Source organism: Lissotriton helveticus, chromosome 1_1 (assembly GCF_964261635.1).
Source record: "Lissotriton helveticus chromosome 1_1, aLisHel1.1, whole genome shotgun sequence".
Lineage (NCBI taxonomy): Eukaryota > Metazoa > Chordata > Amphibia > Caudata > Salamandridae > Lissotriton > Lissotriton helveticus.
Genome location: NC_136057.1, coordinates 607,052,320 through 607,071,999, shown reverse-complemented (window position 1 = coordinate 607,071,999; position 19,680 = coordinate 607,052,320). Strand labels below are relative to the sequence as shown.

At 44.3% G+C, this 19,680-nt stretch overlaps 1 protein-coding gene across 1 annotated transcript in view; it reads left to right on the top strand.

Moving 5' to 3' along the window:
• INTS13 (integrator complex subunit 13) overlaps nt 1-19,680 on the top strand; it is a 402,986-nt gene that overhangs the window by 301,875 nt on the left and 81,431 nt on the right. Inside the window, exon 14 of the mRNA XM_078674120.1 lies at nt 6,458-6,688. Within this exon, the coding sequence (XP_078530246.1) occupies nt 6,458-6,688 (231 nt within the window). The remainder of the gene's footprint in view (nt 1-6,457; nt 6,689-19,680) is intronic.

The window sequence follows — 19,680 nt, the reverse complement described above, 5'->3', positions numbered from 1 at the left end:
AAGTTTAAACTAGGCTTGTTCATGGCAGATGTACTTTTCAAAAACAGCCAACCCAGAGTACTGGAACATTTACCAGATGTTTTTCTTGTAAAAGATAATGGTGCACCCTACAAGTGTCTGAATCTTGTACTATGATATAATAGCATATCCGGGTACTTTTATTTCTTGATTCCTATACTAAACAAATGATTTACCTGTTTTAAAGATCTTATATGCCAGGGTTAGGTCCCAGGCCTTCCAGCAATAACTGTTCCACCTAAAAGGCACCTTTCAGTTTTAACTCCCTCTAGATTTGAGAGCTACGTTTTGGGTAAATCTCAATTATTTTTTTATTATTTATTTATCGATTTGTTAAGCGCAGTTGCTGCCCAGGGGCGTCCAAGCGCTGAGTTTAGACAGAGACGAGACGGAACACAGGGAGAACTAAAAGGGCTTCCTAAATAGTATGGTTTTCAGTTTCCTGCGAAAAGGGAGTAGGTCGGGTGTGGATCGAAGATCAACGGGGAGTGCATTCCACAACTTGGCGGCGTTCAGTGAGAACATCCTGCCCCCCGACCTAGCTCTCTTTACTCTGGGTACCACTGCCAGAAAAGCACCGGAGGACCGGAGATTCCTGTTAGGGTGATAGGGGGTGACAAGGCTGGTGTTGATTGCTGATCCAGTCCTCCAAAAAGCTCGATGTGTGATACACAGAGCCTTGAAAGCCACTCTCTGTCTCACCGGTAGCCAATGTAGGCTTTCCAGTCCCTGTCTGACAGACTGTGACCGTGGGATTTGGAGTATGGTACGTGCTGCACAATTTTGTACCACCTGCAGCTTTCGAAGAGTCATCTCAGGCGCCCCCAGATATAGGGCGTTATTTGAGTCTAAGCGGGACTGGATAAGGCCTTGTACTGCCACCTTCTTGGCATCTAGAGGTAAAAGTGAAAGGACCTTCCTCAGTGTTCTTAGAAGGCCAAAACAGGTGGCAGACAACTTGGTGGCTTGAATGGAAAAGGAGAGTTTATGGTCTAACCAGACTCCCAAACTCTTGACACTCTCCTTAGGGGTAGGAGGTGCCCCTAGACCAGCGGGCCATAAGGAAGAGAAAAGTGGTGGTGAGGCTGGGCCTAAGAGCATGAGTTCAGTTTTCCCACCGTTCAGTTTAAGGGAGGAGTTGGTCATCCACTCCCTCACGCTCTCCAGGCATTTCAGCAGGCCGGTCGAGGCTTGCCCACCGTTCTCCTGGGCCAGTGAAACCACCAGCTGGGTATCGTCAGCGTACGACACGATTTTAATGCCGTACGGTTCTACTACCCCAGCTAGCGGTTTCATATAGGCGTTGAACAATACAGGGCTCAGCGATGAGCCCTGCGGAACTCCACAGCTAAGAGGCTTGATGGTAGATGTTGTATTGCCATCAAAGATCTGGAAGGATCTATCAGCCAGAAAGGACCTAAACCACCTTAGTGCGTTTCCCGAGACTCCGATGTTCTGGAGACGGTTCAGCAGAGTGACATGGCTGACCGTATCGAAGGCAGCACTCAGATCAAGGAGGATCACTGCCACTGATCCCCCCTGATCCAGTATCCTTCGAGACTCTTCAGTCACTGCTAGCAAGGCGGTTTCAGTCCCATGGCCAGGTCTAAAGCCTGTCTGGGAGGTGTGTAGTAGGGAGTGATTCTCCAAAAACTGAACCAGGAAGGCATTTATGTGTTTTTCCAGCACCTTACCGGTCCACGGAAGCAACGAGATGGGGCGATAGTTGGAATGGTCATCAGGGTCCAAATTAGGTTTTTTTAAAAGCACCCGCACCGAAGCTTGCTTCCAGGCAGTGGGCACTGTACAGGTGGTCAGAGATGAGTTTAGCAGCTCCAGGACTACAGGGAGGATGGCATCACCTGCCTGCATCAGGATTTCTGGGGGGGCTGGGTCTCGAGGGGAGCCCGACTTAACCTGGCGAGCCACTTTCTCTAAGGTGACAAGGTCCAGGAGAGGGAAATGATCCAGAGTCGGCTCAATAGTAGACAGGTCTAAACAGGGAAGATTTTCCGAGTTGGATAGATCGGACGTCTCATGATTCAAGGCCATGGCTGAAAAGGTGGAATATATGTTCAGCACTTTGTCATGAAAAAAATCCACCAGTTCATTACATTGCTCCTTGGTCTTGGTTGAAGGGGGAGCAGTGGGGACACTCGTGCATTGCTTTAGTATGTTAAAAATTTCTTTAGGCTTTGATCTGGCTTCCAAGATTTTGTCGGAATAATAAGTTGCCTGGGCTGCCTTGATCCCTTCTTTATAGCTTTTGATCGCCTCTCTATAAGCTGCCTTTTTTTCCGGAAGAAAGTCTACGCGCCAGGCTCTCTCCCGTTGCCTACATCGACGTTTTAGCTCTCTCAGCGAGTCAGAAAACCAGGGGGCTGATGTCTGCACTCGCTTAGAGGACGATTTACAAAGAGGCAAGAGAGAGTCTAAGGAATTTGTAATCCAACTAACATAGTTTCCATATGCCAGATTGGGGTCTGAGCAGGATGGCGGACGGGTAGCGTCTAACTCACGCCTCCAAAGGTCGCCGGGGAGTTTTTTCCAGTTTCTTCTCATCGAGATTTGGGGAGATAATTGGGGGGCTTTATGGGTGGACCAGGTGAACGGCACCAGGTAGTGGTCAGACCATGGGAGGGGGATAGGTTGGGCCGTTATTAAATCTATACTGTTGCTAAAAATAGGATCGAGAAGGTTCCCTTTTTCGTGGGTTGGAGATGTAACCAGCTGGGTCAGTTGAAGGGCTTCGAGGTCATCAACTAACTCTTTCGCAGAACAGTCGGACGGCGAGTTAAAGTGCAGATTGAGATCTCCCAATACTGTGTAACTAGCCGCCGATAGGGATCTTTTTGCTACGATCTCTGGTAGTGCTCGAAGGAATAGTTTTGCAGACTCAGGGGGGCGATAGATCAGCGTACCAGAGAAAGAGTGGTTGGCATTAAACTCTATACAGAATTCCAGACTCTCACAGCCAGGGATGGTGGATGTTGTAGTGCGGCAGTGGTACTGGTCCTTTATAATAATGGCCAACCCACCCCCTCTCCCTTCTGGTCTGTCGAGCCTAAAAATGTGATAGCTAGCTGGTAAGGCTGTAACGATATCGGGCTCAGATTGGGCCGTAAGCCACGTCTCTGTTAAAAAGAGCACGTCTGGCTTATGCTCCTCAAGCAGCATGGCGATTTGTATACAGTGCTTGGGCAGTGATCGGCAATTTAGTGCATACATGCAGTATTTCGGAACAGTGACCATAGGGTTATTCCGGAAGGGGTGTTTACAATCTGGGCAACTGAGGGGAAGTTCTGTGGGAGCATATATATGCATGCACTGAGCAGCGACATTTCTTCCTATACTATGCAGGGCTGCCGAGCTATATGGCCTGCCCTGGGAGGTCGGTGAACCAAGGTTTGTGGCCCCTGGTCCCGTCAGGTCGCGGACGGGCGCAGACGGGCTTGCCTTTGGCGCGCCTTCGGCGCACCGCCGGCGCGCCCGCTGCGCCCGTCCGCTGCGCCTCCGGAAACAGCACATACTTAAATATCCGGAAAGAAGGGCGTGGCCTAACTCGGTGGGCGGAGCCCGGGAGGTCGCGGCGGTTGCCTGCTGGCTGCTTCAGCGCCTCACTCGGCTGAGCAGTAACACAGAGCAATCAGGTGAGCAAAGTGCAAAATAGCTTTTAAAACACAAGTAAATCACAAAGTACAGTTTTTAAAATCAACTTTAGGAGGTTCCCTCGCTCTCGGCTTTCCGCCTCAAGAGCTCGTATCTAATCAGCGCTGTCACCAGGGCGCGCCTTGATATAGAAAAGGGGGCGTGGCCTAACTCGGTGGGCGGAGCCCGGGAGGTCGCGGCGGTTGCCTGCTGGCTGCTTCAGCGCCTCACTCGGCTGAGCAGTAACACAGAGCAATCAGGTGAGCAAAGTGCAAAATAGCTTTTAAAACACAAGTAAATCACAAAGTACAGTTTTTAAAATCAACTTTAGGAGGTTCCCTCGCTCTCGGCTTTCCGCCTCAAGAGCTCGTATCTAATCAGCGCTGTCACCAGAGCGCGCCATGATATAGAAAAGGGGGCGTGGCCTAACTCGGTGGGCGGAGCCCGGGAGGTCGCGGCGGTTGCCTGCTGGCTGCTTCAGCGCCTCACTCGGCTGAGCAGTAACACAGAGCAATCAGGTGAGCAAAGTGCAAAATAGCTTTTAAAACACAAGTAAATCACAAAGTACAGTTTTTAAAATCAACTTTAGGAGGTTCCCTCGCTCTCGGCTTTCCGCCTCAAGAGCTCGTATCTAATCAGCGCTGTCACCAGAGCGCGCCTTGATATAGAAAAGGGGGCGTGGCCTAACTCGGTGGGCGGAGCCCGGGAGGTCGCGGCGGTTGCCTGCTAGCTGCTTCAGCGCCTCACTCGGCTGAGCAGTAACACAGAGCAATCAGGTGAGCAAAGTGCAAAATAGCTTTTAAAGCACAAGTAAATCACAAAGTACAGTTTTTAAAATCAACTTTAGGAGGTTCCCTCGCTCTCGGCTTTCCGCCTCAAGAGCTCGTATCTAATCAGCGCTGTCACCAGAGCGCGCCTTGATATAGAAAAGGGGGCGTGGCCTAACTCGGTGGGCGGAGCCCGGGAGGTCGCGGCGGTTGCCTGCTGGCTGCTTCAGCGCCTCACTCGGCTGAGCAGTAACACAGAGCAATCAGGTGAGCAAAGTGCAAAATAGCTTTTAAAACACAAGTAAATCACAAAGTACAGTTTTTAAAATCAACTTTAGGAGGTTCCCTCGCTCTCGGCTTTCCGCCTCAAGAGCTCGTATCTAATCAGCGCTGTCACCAGAGCGCGCCTTGATATAGAAAAGGGGGCGTGGCCTAACTCGGTGGGCGGAGCCCGGGAGGTCGCGGCGGTTGCCTGCTGGCTGCTTCAGCGCCTCACTCGGCTGAGCAGTAACACAGAGCAATCAGGTGAGCAAAGTGCAAAATAGCTTTTAAAACACAAGTAAATCACAAAGTACAGTTTTTAAAATCAACTTTAGGAGGTTCCCTCGCTCTCGGCTTTCCGCCTCAAGAGCTCGTATCTAATCAGCGCTGTCACCAGAGCACGCCTTGATATAGAAAAGGGGGCGTGGCCTAACTCGGTGGGCGGAGGTCGCGGCGGTTGCCTGCTGGCTGCTTCAGCGCCTCACTCGGCTGAGCAGTAACACAGAGCAATCAGGTGAGCAAGTGCAAAATAGCTTTTAAAACCCAAGTAAATCACAAAGTACAGTTTTTAAAATCAACTTTAGGAGGTTCCCTCGCTCTCGGCTTTCCGCCTCAAGAGCTCGTATCTAATCAGCGCTGTCACCAGGGCGCGCCTTGATATAGAAAAGGGGGCGTGGCCTAACTCGGTGGGCGGAGCCCGGGAGGTCGCGGCGGTTGCCTGCTGGCTGCTTCAGCGCCTCACTCGGCTGAGCAGTAACACAGAGCAATCAGGTGAGCAAAGTGCAAAATAGCTTTTAAAACACAAGTAAATCACAAAGTACAGTTTTTAAAATCAACTTTAGGAGGTTCCCTCGCTCTCCGCTTTCCGCCTCAAGAGCTCGTATCTAATCAGCGCTGTCACCAGAGCGCGCCTTGATATAGAAAAGGGGGCGTGGCCTAACTCGGTGGGCGGAGCCCGGGAGGTCGCGGCGGTTGCCTGCTGGCTGCTTCAGCGCCTCACTCGGCTGAGCAGTAACACAGAGCAATCAGGTGAGCAAAGTGCAAAATAGCTTTTAAAACACAAGTAAATCACAAAGTACAGTTTTTAAAATCAACTTTAGGAGGTTCCCTCGCTCTCGGCTTTCCGCCTCAAGAGCTCGTATCTCTTATCAATAATTGCTATGGGATTGCTATGGGATACAGACTGGTATTGTTATGACTCCTAAAGCTGTGAATTTGTGTATGATAACAGGAGATGGTGTGCTTCGTTTTACAAGTGACTACACTATTACATTGAATAACTAGATCTTCTGTAATAATTCACTAAAGCCTTTCAAGTGCCTTATCCGGAGGCATCACAGTTGCAGTTCTCTCCTAATCAACCTCTTGTCTCCTCGAATTGAGGGGCTTCAGAGCCCAGGCTCCTTTATTATGGAACAAGTAGCCTCTCTTTCCTTTAAAACACATTTTTGTCTCTTCAAGAAGAAGCTGTAAGTGTACCTATTAATAGGATGTACTGTGTTATATTTCACCGTTAGGTTTAATGACTAAGAGCCCTATTCAGCACCTAATGACTGTATAGACTGGGTTTTCCTCTTTTTAAATTGTATTTTTCTTAATGTCTACCAAAGACTAATCTTGCTTGGGCGTCTGGAGGTGCCTTTAAGCAACCACAATGACTTGTGAAAAAATATAAACCAGCTTGCTATTTGACAGAAACTTTGTCCAAATTCTTAATGAAATGCAAAGTCTGTTCTACTTTTCACTTTTTCTTTTGTCTAAAGAGATGAGCAATATCGAATCATGTGGAACGAGCTTGAGACCCTGGTAAGGGCGCATATCAACAATTCTGAAAGACACCAGCGTGTCTTGGAGTGTGTATTGGCTTGCAGAAGCAAACCACCAGAAGAGGAGGAACGCAAGAAACGTGGAAGGAAGAGGGAAGAAAAAGAGGACAAGGCTGAAAAAACAGTAAAAGACTTGGAACCAGAAAAACTGTGGCAGGAATCTGAAAGGTACAGTTATTTCGATATTAAACACGCATAATCAGTCATAGCCTTGAAAGATGCCGTATTTACCTATGACCCACACGTAAAATTTACTTTTAAATGTGTTTTTTTTTTATTTAAGGGAAAATGATTTTTAAACATATGTTTTCTGTCAAAGGTAATATTTGTGATCTATGTAGAGAACTGAAATATCTAATATTTCAAAAAAGCAAATAAATTATTGAGGGTTTCACCATGGCATGCATCATTAATGCCATGTATTGTTGACAGAAATTATGCTCATCTGGGTCTTGCACAGGTTGCATTCTAAATTAACGGGCAATGTTTTCTAACAGATGGGATTCTAGGTTAGAACCTTTACCCTTTAAATAGCTTTCATAACCATGCTGGGTAAAATATTTGTTTTACCTCTGTCAGGGGAAGAACATTTTTTGTTTTTGCCTGTTTTGCTTTGTAGGTGAAGTCTGGGCCGTTTTTATCTTTCCTTTCTTTGTCATGTTTTAATGTGTCTTATTATAATTGAACATGGAACTATTTTCCAAAAGGCTTTTTGATATCTTTTGCTTGTAGTTGGCTTTAGATGCATTGCCTAGGCCTGATTTGCAGTAAGATATTTGAAAGTCAGATGTGGACACAAGACTATAATTTGCATATATTTTTGGCATTCTTGGGATTCACTAAATAAAATCTGCCCCACTCATGGAGATATACGCAAATCATTGATTCCCATACATACTAGTAATCTTGTGCACTTGCTATGATAATTGTCCATATCTCTGTAGTGGGCAAGTAATTGCTTCCCCTGCACCCTTAATTTACCACTCTTTGCAGAATTTATATTTATTTACAGAATGGGTAATGTTTTCTAAAATGCTTGAGAATACCCACAAACGTACCCATATGTGGATGCTCCGGACAAACCAAAAGCCTACTTCCTGGGAGCTGGATATTTACTTTAGTAATATGGTTAACAAATTTTGTCAATTTTGGATCATTTCATTTATTTATTTTTCCCTAGTAAAGTGGTACAATGTACCCTGGGTCTGTAAATTGAATGCAACTCATGGGCATGCAGCACTTATTGCGCCACCCACATAAGTAGCCCTTTAAAACTGACAAAATAAACCTTTTGTCAGGCCTTCGACTTCCCTTTTTAATACATATGTCAACTCTAGGTTAGGCATGAAACAGCCCATAGTGCAAGGTGCATTGTATTTACCAAGTTGTGCTTATACTTTTAAGTTTTACACATCCTGGTAGTAAACAACTCCTAAATTCATTTTTGCTATTGTGAGGCCTACCTCTCCCACAGGATGACATTGTGCTGCGTTATTAACTTTAGTAAGTGATAACATATGATTGGGAACAGGTAGACATATAATATTTGGTCTCAAAAGAATTGTAATCCAATTCTTTCAGAAAGTTGACATGTTCTTATCTTAACCATTTCATGTATGCAGCCTGTGTCCTGTGCCACATGACTGTGATTAGCATGGCAGTTGGCCTTTGTGTATTCCTCACAGGGAAACAAAGGGGACTTGGTGTGGCCATCCTGCGAAGATGTGTGGCTAGGAGGTGTTCCCTGCCCCACTTAAATTGCAAAGGAGGTGCCTCCGAACACTGAAACACTGACAAAGTACTTCACACTAGTTGTTTGTCGCTCCTGACCCCTTGGAGCCTGGCAGTGAGGAAAGAAATTCCAGACCCATCCATGAGGGGAAATGCCAGAGGTGGAGTGGAGTGGAGTAGTGTGGCTCACTGGTTAGAGGCAGCAGGCCTGAGAGTAGAAGTCAGCCCGGGACCAGGGTTCAATTCCCGACGCGGCAGGGTTGTGGACCTTGGTCAGCGGACTCGATAATTCTCGCTTCGGTGCTTACTCTAATCAGGGGTTCCACTCGGCAACTCTGGGCATTAGCTTGCCTAATCTCCACAACGGCCCCACCAATTCCGGGGATGCCTGGCTCCACCTTGGGGACTCCCAGCAAGGGACCATCCCACAGGGAAAGTCAGGACGGGTTCCCCAGAGTTATACAGCGCCGGGACGCCCCGTTGCTGGGGCAGCTGTGCGCTTTACAAGTGTACTACACATTCCCTCTTTAAAGCTGGCAGCAGGTCTAAAAATAGGACCCTCAGACGCTGCTGCTTAAGGCTACCTTGTTCCCTAGAGAACTATCCTGCTGCTTCATGTCTGCCTTGTTCTTTGGAGGACTGTACGGCTGCTACGAGAGAACTGCCCTACTGCTTGAGGCTTGCCTTGTTCACCAGAGGACTGCCCTGCTGCTTGACACCTGCTCTGCCCAGGACCTGTTTCCTTCATCGCAGTTTACCTGAGTGACTCCAAGGGTTAGTTAGTTGACCTCCTATTCTGAGCTACAGGCACACAACGAGCTTCAGAGGTCTCCCTGTAACTACCAAACTGACCTGCTGCAACCGGATCTCCCTGGACCTGCAACTGAACCTGCCTGATCCCTGTTGGCCTCCGCTAATCCCTTTTCTCTAAGAGGTACATCCCCAGATTTTGGACCATTGGCTGGAATCAGAGGCTACTCGTCTACCAGAACAGAGGAAATCCTGAATTTCTGGACTCTTCTAGCCAGACTTTGGAAAGGTAACTTTTTTGGCTGGATTAACCTGGTCCCTGTATCCAGCCCGCGGTCCATCACGGTCGACCTGAACTTGTGACTTTCCCCCAGTCTTGCGTGACCAGATGATGCCATTTGTCCCAGTTAGGCCTAGAAGGAAACATTGCCATTTTACATGAATACGGGTCTTTCCTAAGATTGACTACACTTTTTCACATCAACATGTAACAGACATTTGCAACACTTTCCTAGAAACGTCAACCTTGCTTACAAGAGTCCAATTCGTAATAATACTATTGTATTGCCTTTACACTCGGTATCAGACTTACACGTACGTTGTGCAAATGTGCTTGCTATTTTCTTCCATATGGCGACACAGCTATCTGTAGCACAACAATAATGTCAGCTTGATCACAATCTCAGCCCAAGGCTAGGATGCCTTTTGTTATAAATAAACATCTGTGTCCGGGTGTTGGCAGAGGAGCACTTCTGCTGTTATCGAGAGATCTCTACATGCTGATGCTTTTGTCCCGCAGTTGACTGATATCTCTGTGAAGGGTGTTCAGCTTGTGACCAAGACGGGGTCCTACACTGTTTCCCATCGGGTATTATGGTTGGATCATCCAATACAGGGATACTTGGCAGAACCTACACATACACTCTAGACATGTAGGTTAGGGTACGCATAGTAGGAGTACGGCAGATTATTATACTGTTTTATATGCTTGCATATATACATTGTTTCAGCAAGCTGGTGAAACGTTTTTTTTTGTTGACTGTCATGATGCTTCTCATAACTTTCATCTACTTCTGTCTATTGATCATTGCAGCACATATATTCTATGCAAGAATCACTCTGGTTAAATAAACATTGAAATTGTCCCTCTGTATTTTTTCTTTTTTTTAACTTTTATATATTTTATTGAGTTTTCTCATAGCTTAACAAAAACAGAAGAAAAAGACAATCAGCATAGTGATGACATTCCATGGATAGATATATGCAGTACAGCTACATCCAATCAATGAATTTATGCAATGTAGATTCCAGGAGCAGAAGAATAATAAAAGAAAAGCGGGCATTTCATAGCAAGGACATCTTACACAGGTCTCGCATACAACAGATAACGCAAATCAGTGTTGGGTTAAAAAGGAATCAGTAAATATAAGAGTATAGACATTACACAATAGCAGTCAATATTCAGGCAGTAAGGCACAATAATTGGGGAGGGAGTCATGGATCTTGTCCGGTCTCCACAGGGTGTTCCAGGAGATACGATTTGAGTGGCCCCCCGAAATCATGGGGACGTAATGAGGTCGGAAGGAGGTCAGCATATGTGTATGTTTGATCTTGCCAAAGTGTCATGTCCCAATCCATTCCTTGAATTTGGGTGCCCTGCCCCAACCCCACCTGCAGTCCACCCGCCTTCTGGCCAGTAGTAGACTAAATGAGACAAATTTACGGTGTGCCACTGGTATCTGCTTTGTGTATCCGAGTAATGCTAGGAGAGGAGACAGTGTGAGAGTAAATGACGTCAAAACATCTAGCCCTCTGAACACCTGCTGCCAGTAGGAAAGGACTGAGCTGCATTCCCAAGCAAGATGCAGGAAATCAGCAGTTTCTTCCCTGCATCTCTCACACCGGTTTGTGTCCTGTAACCCACACTTGTGTAGTTTGACCGGGGTGTAATAGGTGCAATGTACAAATTTGTAATGGGTGATGCGTAGTCGACTACTACAGGAGACTTGTTCAGACTGTTTACAGCAGTACAACCACTGTTGATCAGTGACGTCCTGCCCGAGCTCAGCGGACCATTTATCTCGAAGCAGCACAAGGGGTGGATTCGGTGTCAGTTTACAGATAATAGAAAACGACGCATAAGCAGTACATCAATACGAGCGGTCACTAGTTAATTATTTTTTATTTTCAAAACATGATTTGATTCACCTTTTTCTTTTTTTCAACAAATTCTTTTCTGTACAAAAATCACCAGACACCACGAAAATATTAAAGAGAAAGTATTTAGAAAAATGGCACGTATTGATGTACTACTTATGCGCCATAACTTGATTTTCTCCATAGGGTAACATTGGCTGGTTTCACTTGGAAATTCTTCTAAGTGTCGATTTTCACAATTTTGAAATATTCCTTAAAAATCGTCTGAACGTCAAAAACGAAATTACTCACCTGTGATCAGGAAAGATCCCAGTGCTGTACCTTTGAGCCCAGCACTGAACCTGAAAAGTAATTATAACCGTGATTTACTGTTAACCCAATTTTCTCCCATAGGAATACATTGTCTGGTTTTTGCCAGAATTTCTTCTAAGTATCGATTTTCAAAACTTACAAATATTCCTTAAAAATCGCCTGTGTAACAAAAACGATTTCTTTCAACTGTTTACAGGAAATGCACCAGGGTTGAATCCAGGATCCAGCCCTGAGTACGAAAAACATTTGTAAAGTGATTTTATTGCATTTACTTAAAACTTCCCCATGAGTTCAATGTTATTTTGTTTTTAAACTTGTGTTGCATATTGCAACAACTGTAACTATTGCATTTAAAAGTCAACTGCTATTTTAAGGTATTCGATTGCAACATCTAATTCTGAGAAAGTATTTATGACATCTACTGGGTTCTATAATAAAGTAACTATATACTTTTTATACACAAAACAATTGGCCTAGAGTTCAGTTCTTGAGTGTGTGAGACCGTTAGCTGACTGAGTGTGTACAACAAATGCTTAACACTGTCCTCTGATACTGCCTTACTGCTCGACCGATCTACCACTTTAGAGAGTAAGGTTGTATCTAACTTTAGCCTCTGCCATACCTCTGGGGACTGTGGATTCTGTGCACACTGTACTTTAGTTTAGTTTAGTTTTTAAATTTATAATGCGCGACAGCTACCCAAAAAGGTTTTCCCGACGCAACGGGTAAGTCTGGTACCTAACTTTGGTCCAGTATATACAGAGCCACTTCCGTACACTTGGGAACAGAGATAATATAATTCAAAGTTAGGAACATCGAAACCCCCCTGGGAGTACGGTCGTGCACGTGTGTTCCATTGTAAACACGGTTGTTTGCCGCCCCACACTAGTCTGATCAACTGTGAACAAAGTGATGAGAAAAAATGCTTGCCTGGGTCATATGGGATGTTTAAAAACAAATATAACATTTTTGAGAGGACCACCATGTAATAAGGGAAATGCGTCCTGCCATTGTGAGGGGGAGTGCATTCCCATCTAGTTATGCAACCAGATACTTGTTCTAGCGTTCGCTCTTAGTTAAGTCTTATCAATTCTTCGCGATCTGCGATGACGTGTATCCCTAGATATTTGACTTCAGTAGAGCACCATCCAACGGGGAAATCAGTGTCAAATGGTGTCACCGAAGCAGTGAGTGAAAAAAGTTGGGATTTGATCAAGTTGATGTGGATTACAGAGAGACCACCAAACCTAACAAATTCTCGAAGGAGCGGGTTGAGGTTCTGCTGTGGATTCTCAACATACAGGGTAACATCGTCCCTGTACAGAGAAATGAGAATCGGGCGAAGAAAGCAGCAGAGGGCATTTTTACTGATGGGGATGTATGACATTACACGCATGCTTTTACCACGCATGCCTTTACAACGCGGTTTTTACAACGCAAACCTTTACAACGCATAGCGCTTTGGGGTGCTGGATAGTGAATAGTTTAATTTACTATTCCAACTCCAGTCCCCGTGGACACTAGGGAAGGTGTTGGATAGTAAATTAAACATATTCCCTATCCTAGAGCGCCCCCCAGCGCAATACGTAATGGTTTGCGTTGTAAAAGTTGCGTCGTAAAGGCACTGCGTGGTAAAAGTTGCGTTGTAAAGGATATTTCCCTTCTGATGGTGTTGCCTGAGTTTGGCTCGCTGCCAGGGGTTCTATGGCAAGGGCAAACAGGAGAGGAGATAGCGGGCAACCCTGCCAGGTGCCACGGGAGAGAGGAAATGAGAGAGAGGAAATGAGGGGGAGACATGACCGTTAATTAAAACTTTTGCCTTTGGGGAAGTATAGAGGAGGTGAATCCATGCTAAAAAACCGATGGGAAGCCCCATGCATTGAAGAATGGTAAATAGGTAGGTCCATTCTACTGAGTCAAAGGCCTTCGTGGCGTCGAAGAAGACCGCCACTAGTGCCAATTGTGAGTCGACGTTTGGCAAAATAGAAAAAAGCATTCAGAGATTGTGGGAAGTCGCCCTACCGGGGATAAACCCTGCCTGGTACGGCAAGACTAAGTTCCCCATCAGGAGACTGCGGCGGCTGGCCAATAATTTATCAAGAATTCTTGCGTCTGTTTTTATGAGGGAGAGGGGACGATAGGAATCGCAGCAGTCCTCAGGTTTGCCAGGTTTCAGGAGAGAAGTAGTAAGTGCCTCTCTCCTCGAGTCTGGAAGAATCAGTGCCCCCTGGGCCTGTCATTCTGTGTATTCTTTATATATTTCTCTGAGCAATAGAGAGCACGAGTTTCTGAGGGAAAGGTTCTAGATCAGTCACCACGATTCCTGAGGGATGAGGGTTGTCATGTTCAGTGGAGTCAGAACTGTTTGCTCCCCGTCTAGGTGTAGGGGGGCTTATGGTGAAACTGTGAGCTAGCTGGCCTATGGGGCAACATATCCTGAAGGGGTGCATGGAATCAGTCTGGCACCATCCCAACAGTTATGTCATCCACAAATGCGCAGTTCCAACTGATGAGTGGAAACTCCACAACAGTGACTGAGAGTGACTCTTTGTGCTTTTAGGTGCTATATCTGCTGATTACATTTCTGTTGTTTTTATGTCAAATAGTTTATTGGATTGTACTGTTTTTCGAAGTTGGTGTGTGATTTTTCTCGTGTTGTATTTTCACTTGTATTACTGTTTGTGCATTGTGTGAATTCTTTACACATTGCCTCTAGGTTAAGCTACCAGAGGTTACGCTCTGGTTAGTTCAGTGACTTTTGTGATTTACTCTGACATGGATTCTGGCTGCTGCTTGAGAAGAGTTATCACCCCCTCTCAAAAATCGTATTTCTTACAGTTACCAAGACCTGTTCTTTGAGGTAAAATTCCACTGTGAGATTAAAAGAATTTTGAAATGCTTTGTGCTTAAGCCCATGTAACCTCTGTCCTTAAATATGTGCATCAACAATCACCATATTCCGATCCTTTTTTTCTTTTTACTGCATTTATGTAGTATGCAGGGGTCAGTTTATCCGTCTCCTTCCTTTTTTGAATAGTGCTTTATATGTTAATAAGTTGTCTCCCTTTTCTGGAAGGGTCTTGTTTTTTGATGTTTCTCAATTTATTTAGAGTGAAGATATTGGTCTCTCTCAATGTGCCATTTAAGTCATGATTGATACTGTGCATCATGGTTGGCAATCTTTGAATGGATCTGAACCTCACAAGGCTTGTATCTCAAGTTGGGGGAGCCAGGAGCTGGACTGTTTTTGTGGCTTTCCAGGAAGAGCTGTGACCAAAAGCGGTTCTGCACTTTGTTGTGGGATTGAGGCTGTTGCTAGCCATGGGTAGGAATGACCTTGTCATAAGGCCACCAGGTATGTTTTGGACTTTCTGCTGCCTGCTTAGGAGAGAGAACCTCTGGATGCCCTTGCTTGGCATTTGACCTAACAGGTGCATGGTAAACTGAGGTTGATTAGGTACCTCAGATCAAAAGCCTCAAAGAGGTCGAGGGGCCTCTTACTACAACTTAATTTCACAATTTAAGTCTCTCTCTGTCGTTCAAGGTTCCTGGTATTGTTACACCGATACAGGGTGTACCTGGGCCTGTAGCTTTGGTACTGAGGGTCAAAAGCCCCATCTTTTATACTCTTAATTTTTTTTAATTTCATGTACGAAGGGTAAATAGCAATATTAAATATTTTAATTGGTGCACCCTTAGGATGCGAGTATTGCTTAAAAGTGTTTCTTCTGTGTAATATTTTTCTGAAATTGGTACATTTTCTTCCAGTCATTTTTAAGTTAATGTATGCAGATATTTTCTTCCTTGACAATTGCGTGTCAGAATTCCCCAAAGAAGTGTCCTGCCCACCTATGATTTTATCAAATTCAGAACAAACAAATGTAATGGGTGCCAAAAGTAACGTTTTAAATGGATTTCTGATATGGCTGAATGAAACTGGACCAAATTTGAAAGGCCTGTGCTGCTTGGTACCACCCAGTACCTTTTGTTGGTCTGGTGTGATGGAGCTAAGTTCTGATTTGTTAATATGAATCTATTGCAGTTGAAATTATAATGATATGTTGTATATAACTATGTTTTTCTGGCTTATGCCAAACTAGGCCTCAACTCCATCTTAAATTAGTATGGCTGCTGGTTCATTATTCCATATTTCTCATTGACACAGCAGACCGCACAATGTGCTCTGTTGTCTTGTGGTGACATGTTGCTGTGGAAGTACCCGGAGGTATCCTTTATATACATAAAGGTGTTCCTGCTTGCTCACTGTAGGCCTTTCATCTAGGAGTCTTCATTATTAAGGTAATCAGATTTGATCTGACACCTCCGATGACATCAGGTCAGAAATGGCATATTAATATTCATTCAGGTCGGTAGTACTAGGATGGCGGTATTATATACGGTTTCATAATGCTGAATTGTGATTTGACAAAGTATTGATACATTTGCTCATCTCATGATGACTCCGCAATTTCGAGTGCTTTCTGTGTTGAAAATTGTTACAAATGCTCTCCGTTTGGGAGTGAGCCCAATCTTTTAGGGCCTCTTCTAGGGATGATGCCCATTTCTCTATCCATTTGCTGTACATTCTTCACTTGGACTATTGTTCAGATTTTGCTTATTGCTGAATTCATATTAAGGCTCTAAGCACTTTATGGTAACTGATTTGTCTTTTATCTGATTTATTGAGACTACTTGTTTTTGCCTACTATATTGCATCTTAATACTTTAATAAACCTTCATGGTTTCCCTACTCCTCTCATCTCAAACTCTCTTTTTGGGTCAGTCCTTATTTATTGTTGCACTTTGAAATGCTGTTTTGAATCTTATCTTTAGGGACACATTGCCTCATCTTTTGTTGAAGAAAACACTGCCCAAGACCCTTCAGTGGGTACCATGGCTATCGTGCAGATTATAAAGATAATGCATCAACAAGTGCATTTGTATTGATCCTTACCAGACTCATTTTAGAAAAGTCTCACTGTCCAGTGAGTGTTATGTACATATGTGTTACATTAGCACAATTATCGTAATTATTTGTTTCACCTACATCACCTTGCAAGTAATTTTAATTTTATAGTTTTCACGGTCAGCAGGGCATGTCACTACATGGATGCTTGTGACACATTACAGCATCTTTAATAATCATTTAAAATCTTGTAGGCCCTTTCATACGTTTGTGATTGGCCTGGTACGTGCAATATTTGCTATTTAGAACATTGCAGAGTTGGGAGCTCTGATGGGGAACATGAAGTGGCTCAGGGCTAATAACGGCTGGCACAAATCTACTGTTCCAGCATTCCAATATTGGTCTTTCTGCTTCTCCCTTTTTAATTTAGAATATTCTATCCTCCGTGGTTGGAATATCCTGATAGCCTTATAGCCCCTTTTGCCTCAGGCTGTACTAGTTATTAAAGGCCCTCTCCCTCTTTATAGGCTTTTGCCTGCTGCTTAGGCCTATAATTCTGGTTTAGGTCCTCTAACAAGCAATGTAGACATTGGCAGCGGGCTATAAGGCTTTAATATTTTATCTTGATGACTATGTTAATTATAGCAATTTATTATGTTGATGATCACAGTGTTTTACAGAGCCGAATAAATATGATCAGAAAAGTATTGTCACCACAGTTTTCTAAAATAAAATCTTTTATTAATTTTGTAATAAATATATCATACAGTGAAGCAATGAAAATATGATTAAGCTTCCAAAATGTATAGCATGCCCCCACAGATAAATATTGTAGTATACAAATATTGTCATCATATTCTTGACTGTCAGCCATCTGGCGGGGTCCTTGATATCTGCCTCTAGAGGTGGTCTCGAGCACATTCTCCCAGTGAGTTTTTCCTTGGAAAAACATAATTTACCTCCTATGAGAACACTCATTGTTGAGTTTTTTGCTCCACAAGTGTTTCTGGTCCCCTTTGTGCATTCTGGTCTCTGCCATTTCTCTGGCTTTTACAAAAAGTCAGTGGACACCATCTGATCGTCTTTTTTTTTTTGTGCAAAGTTTTATATAGCGCGATCTAGACCCGAAGCGAATCGGGTATCAGAGCGCTTTACATAGCACCAGTTACGTTACATGAGGACACACATTCATTTTAGGCACGGGGAGATTAAGTGATTTTCCCAGAATCACAGGAGGTTTTGGCGTCGTTACCGAGACTCGAACCCAGATCCCCAGGTCCGAGGTCGAGCGCCCTAGCCGTTAGGCCAACTCCTCTCCCCTGTCTACGCTTTCCTCTGCCAATAACAGAGCTGGGTTCCAAACCAAACCATCATGCATGGAAATTGAGAGGAACTTGCTGACTGGAATTAATGTGCCCAGGGAAGTAATGGATGGCATCTTGACTGCAAGCCGTCCATCTATAAAGTCAGTGTATTCTGGATGTTAGGGGAAGCTTGTGGCCTGGTGTAAGGACCATCGTATTGATCTGCAGGCTAAACTTTCAGATGTTCTCCTGCTTGTACTGTCTTTTGCCAGTCAAGGTTTTGCTGTCAGTAGTGCTCAAGGTGATTTGTCGGCTCTTTCAGCCCTTCTACGTTTTCTGCATCAATCGTCTTTATTAAAGTCACGAGTTGGCTGTGTATTTTGAAAGGGCCTATAATTGTGTCCATGAATTGCAGGCACTGTCAATGCGTCCACATATACCACCATCTTTCAGGACACGTTGGTGCTCAGGACCTTTAAAAGTGGTGTTGTCTTTCCATGTGGAGCAATCCTTCACATTCCCTGCTTTCTTCTCTAGATCACATCCCTCTAAGGAGGAGATCCTTCACTGTTTGGACCCCAAGAAAAGCTAGTTTTCCATTGATTGGAGTAAAGAGCCCCAAGTAGGTGACCCGCTTTTTGTGGGGTTTTCTTGTGCTATGAAGACAAAAGATGTGAAAAACTCGACCTTCTCCATATGGATCATACATTGCATAAAGATGTGGTATATCTAGGCAATGAATGAGCCTGAGTGCCTCAAGGCAAATTTTACCAAAGCTAAGGCGTAGCCGTACAAGGACAAAAACATAAGACAAGATCTACATCTGCAAGCCTTGGTCAAACTGGCAGATGCGCTGATTTAGTCGCGGTTCCAACGTTGAGTCAGGTAGTTTCTGAACTCATGGCTTGGGAAGCTGTTGTTGATGAGTTTTCTTTGGGGGCCGGTTTAACTAACCTCAGCATGTGAATAATGTAACATCAAAAATTGATCGACATCCATATTCTACATATGTATGTTATTGTTCACTTCACTGCACCTATGTCGTCTGCATCAGTGTGAAGAATATAATAACTATTTGTTGAATGAATACAAGGAGTTATTGTTGGCTTTGCGGGAGACTTTATTGTACTGTCTGATTATATCTTAATGGTTTTATATGAATGAGATGCATGGAACTCTTGTTTTGGCTTTAGCCAATCTTGTGCTAAATGTCTTTCCGCACCTTCACTAGGCATTGACTTGCAAGATTTTCTGGTGTGAAGCCCACTCCGTAGACTCCGCGTCTTTTAGGAGACACAGCTTTGATATTTATTCAAAAGCTAAAGAATCTTTGGTTAAAAGTATCTATCAGATCAACAAGCCACTTACCTTCGATAATGCTCTTTTTGGTGGATACTTTGACTAACCAGAGGTCTGTTTCAAGACCGCAGGCTACCAGTATGCAGTATCTCCTTTAATGTACTTTAAAGAACATTACCAAATATATCAATCCTATATTGCTGATTATATACTATATAAATTCCAGACGTTGCAGAATCCTCCACTTTGTTATGATGTTTCCCTGTTGATTATCTTCCATTAAACTGTTTCTTGTGTATACACTAACCCCAGATTTCTTACCAACCTTCTTTCCACCCCATTCTTTGGAGTGGCGTTCTAGGTGTAAATAATGCCCAAAGTTAGATTATGCAGACTGTCACTGCCCACAACCTAGCAGTGAAGCTTCGTATCTGAGGGCAAAGAATGCCTGGTTTTATATTGACAGCGTGCAGAGCTGATGCCTATCTGTGGCTCTACATTGTCACTTCCAGAGCCGGAGTAAGGTTGTTGCGGAGTCCAATTGCGCCACCAACTGGCACGCAGGAGCAATTGCTAGGAAAGTAACCAGATTGAGCGTTACTGAAGGTAAGTAACTTTTTCTTCTGAAAACGTAGTCCTCTGCGTGCCATTTCGGAATGAGAACCATGCAATATTACTTTGAATAGAACATATAAAGTTGC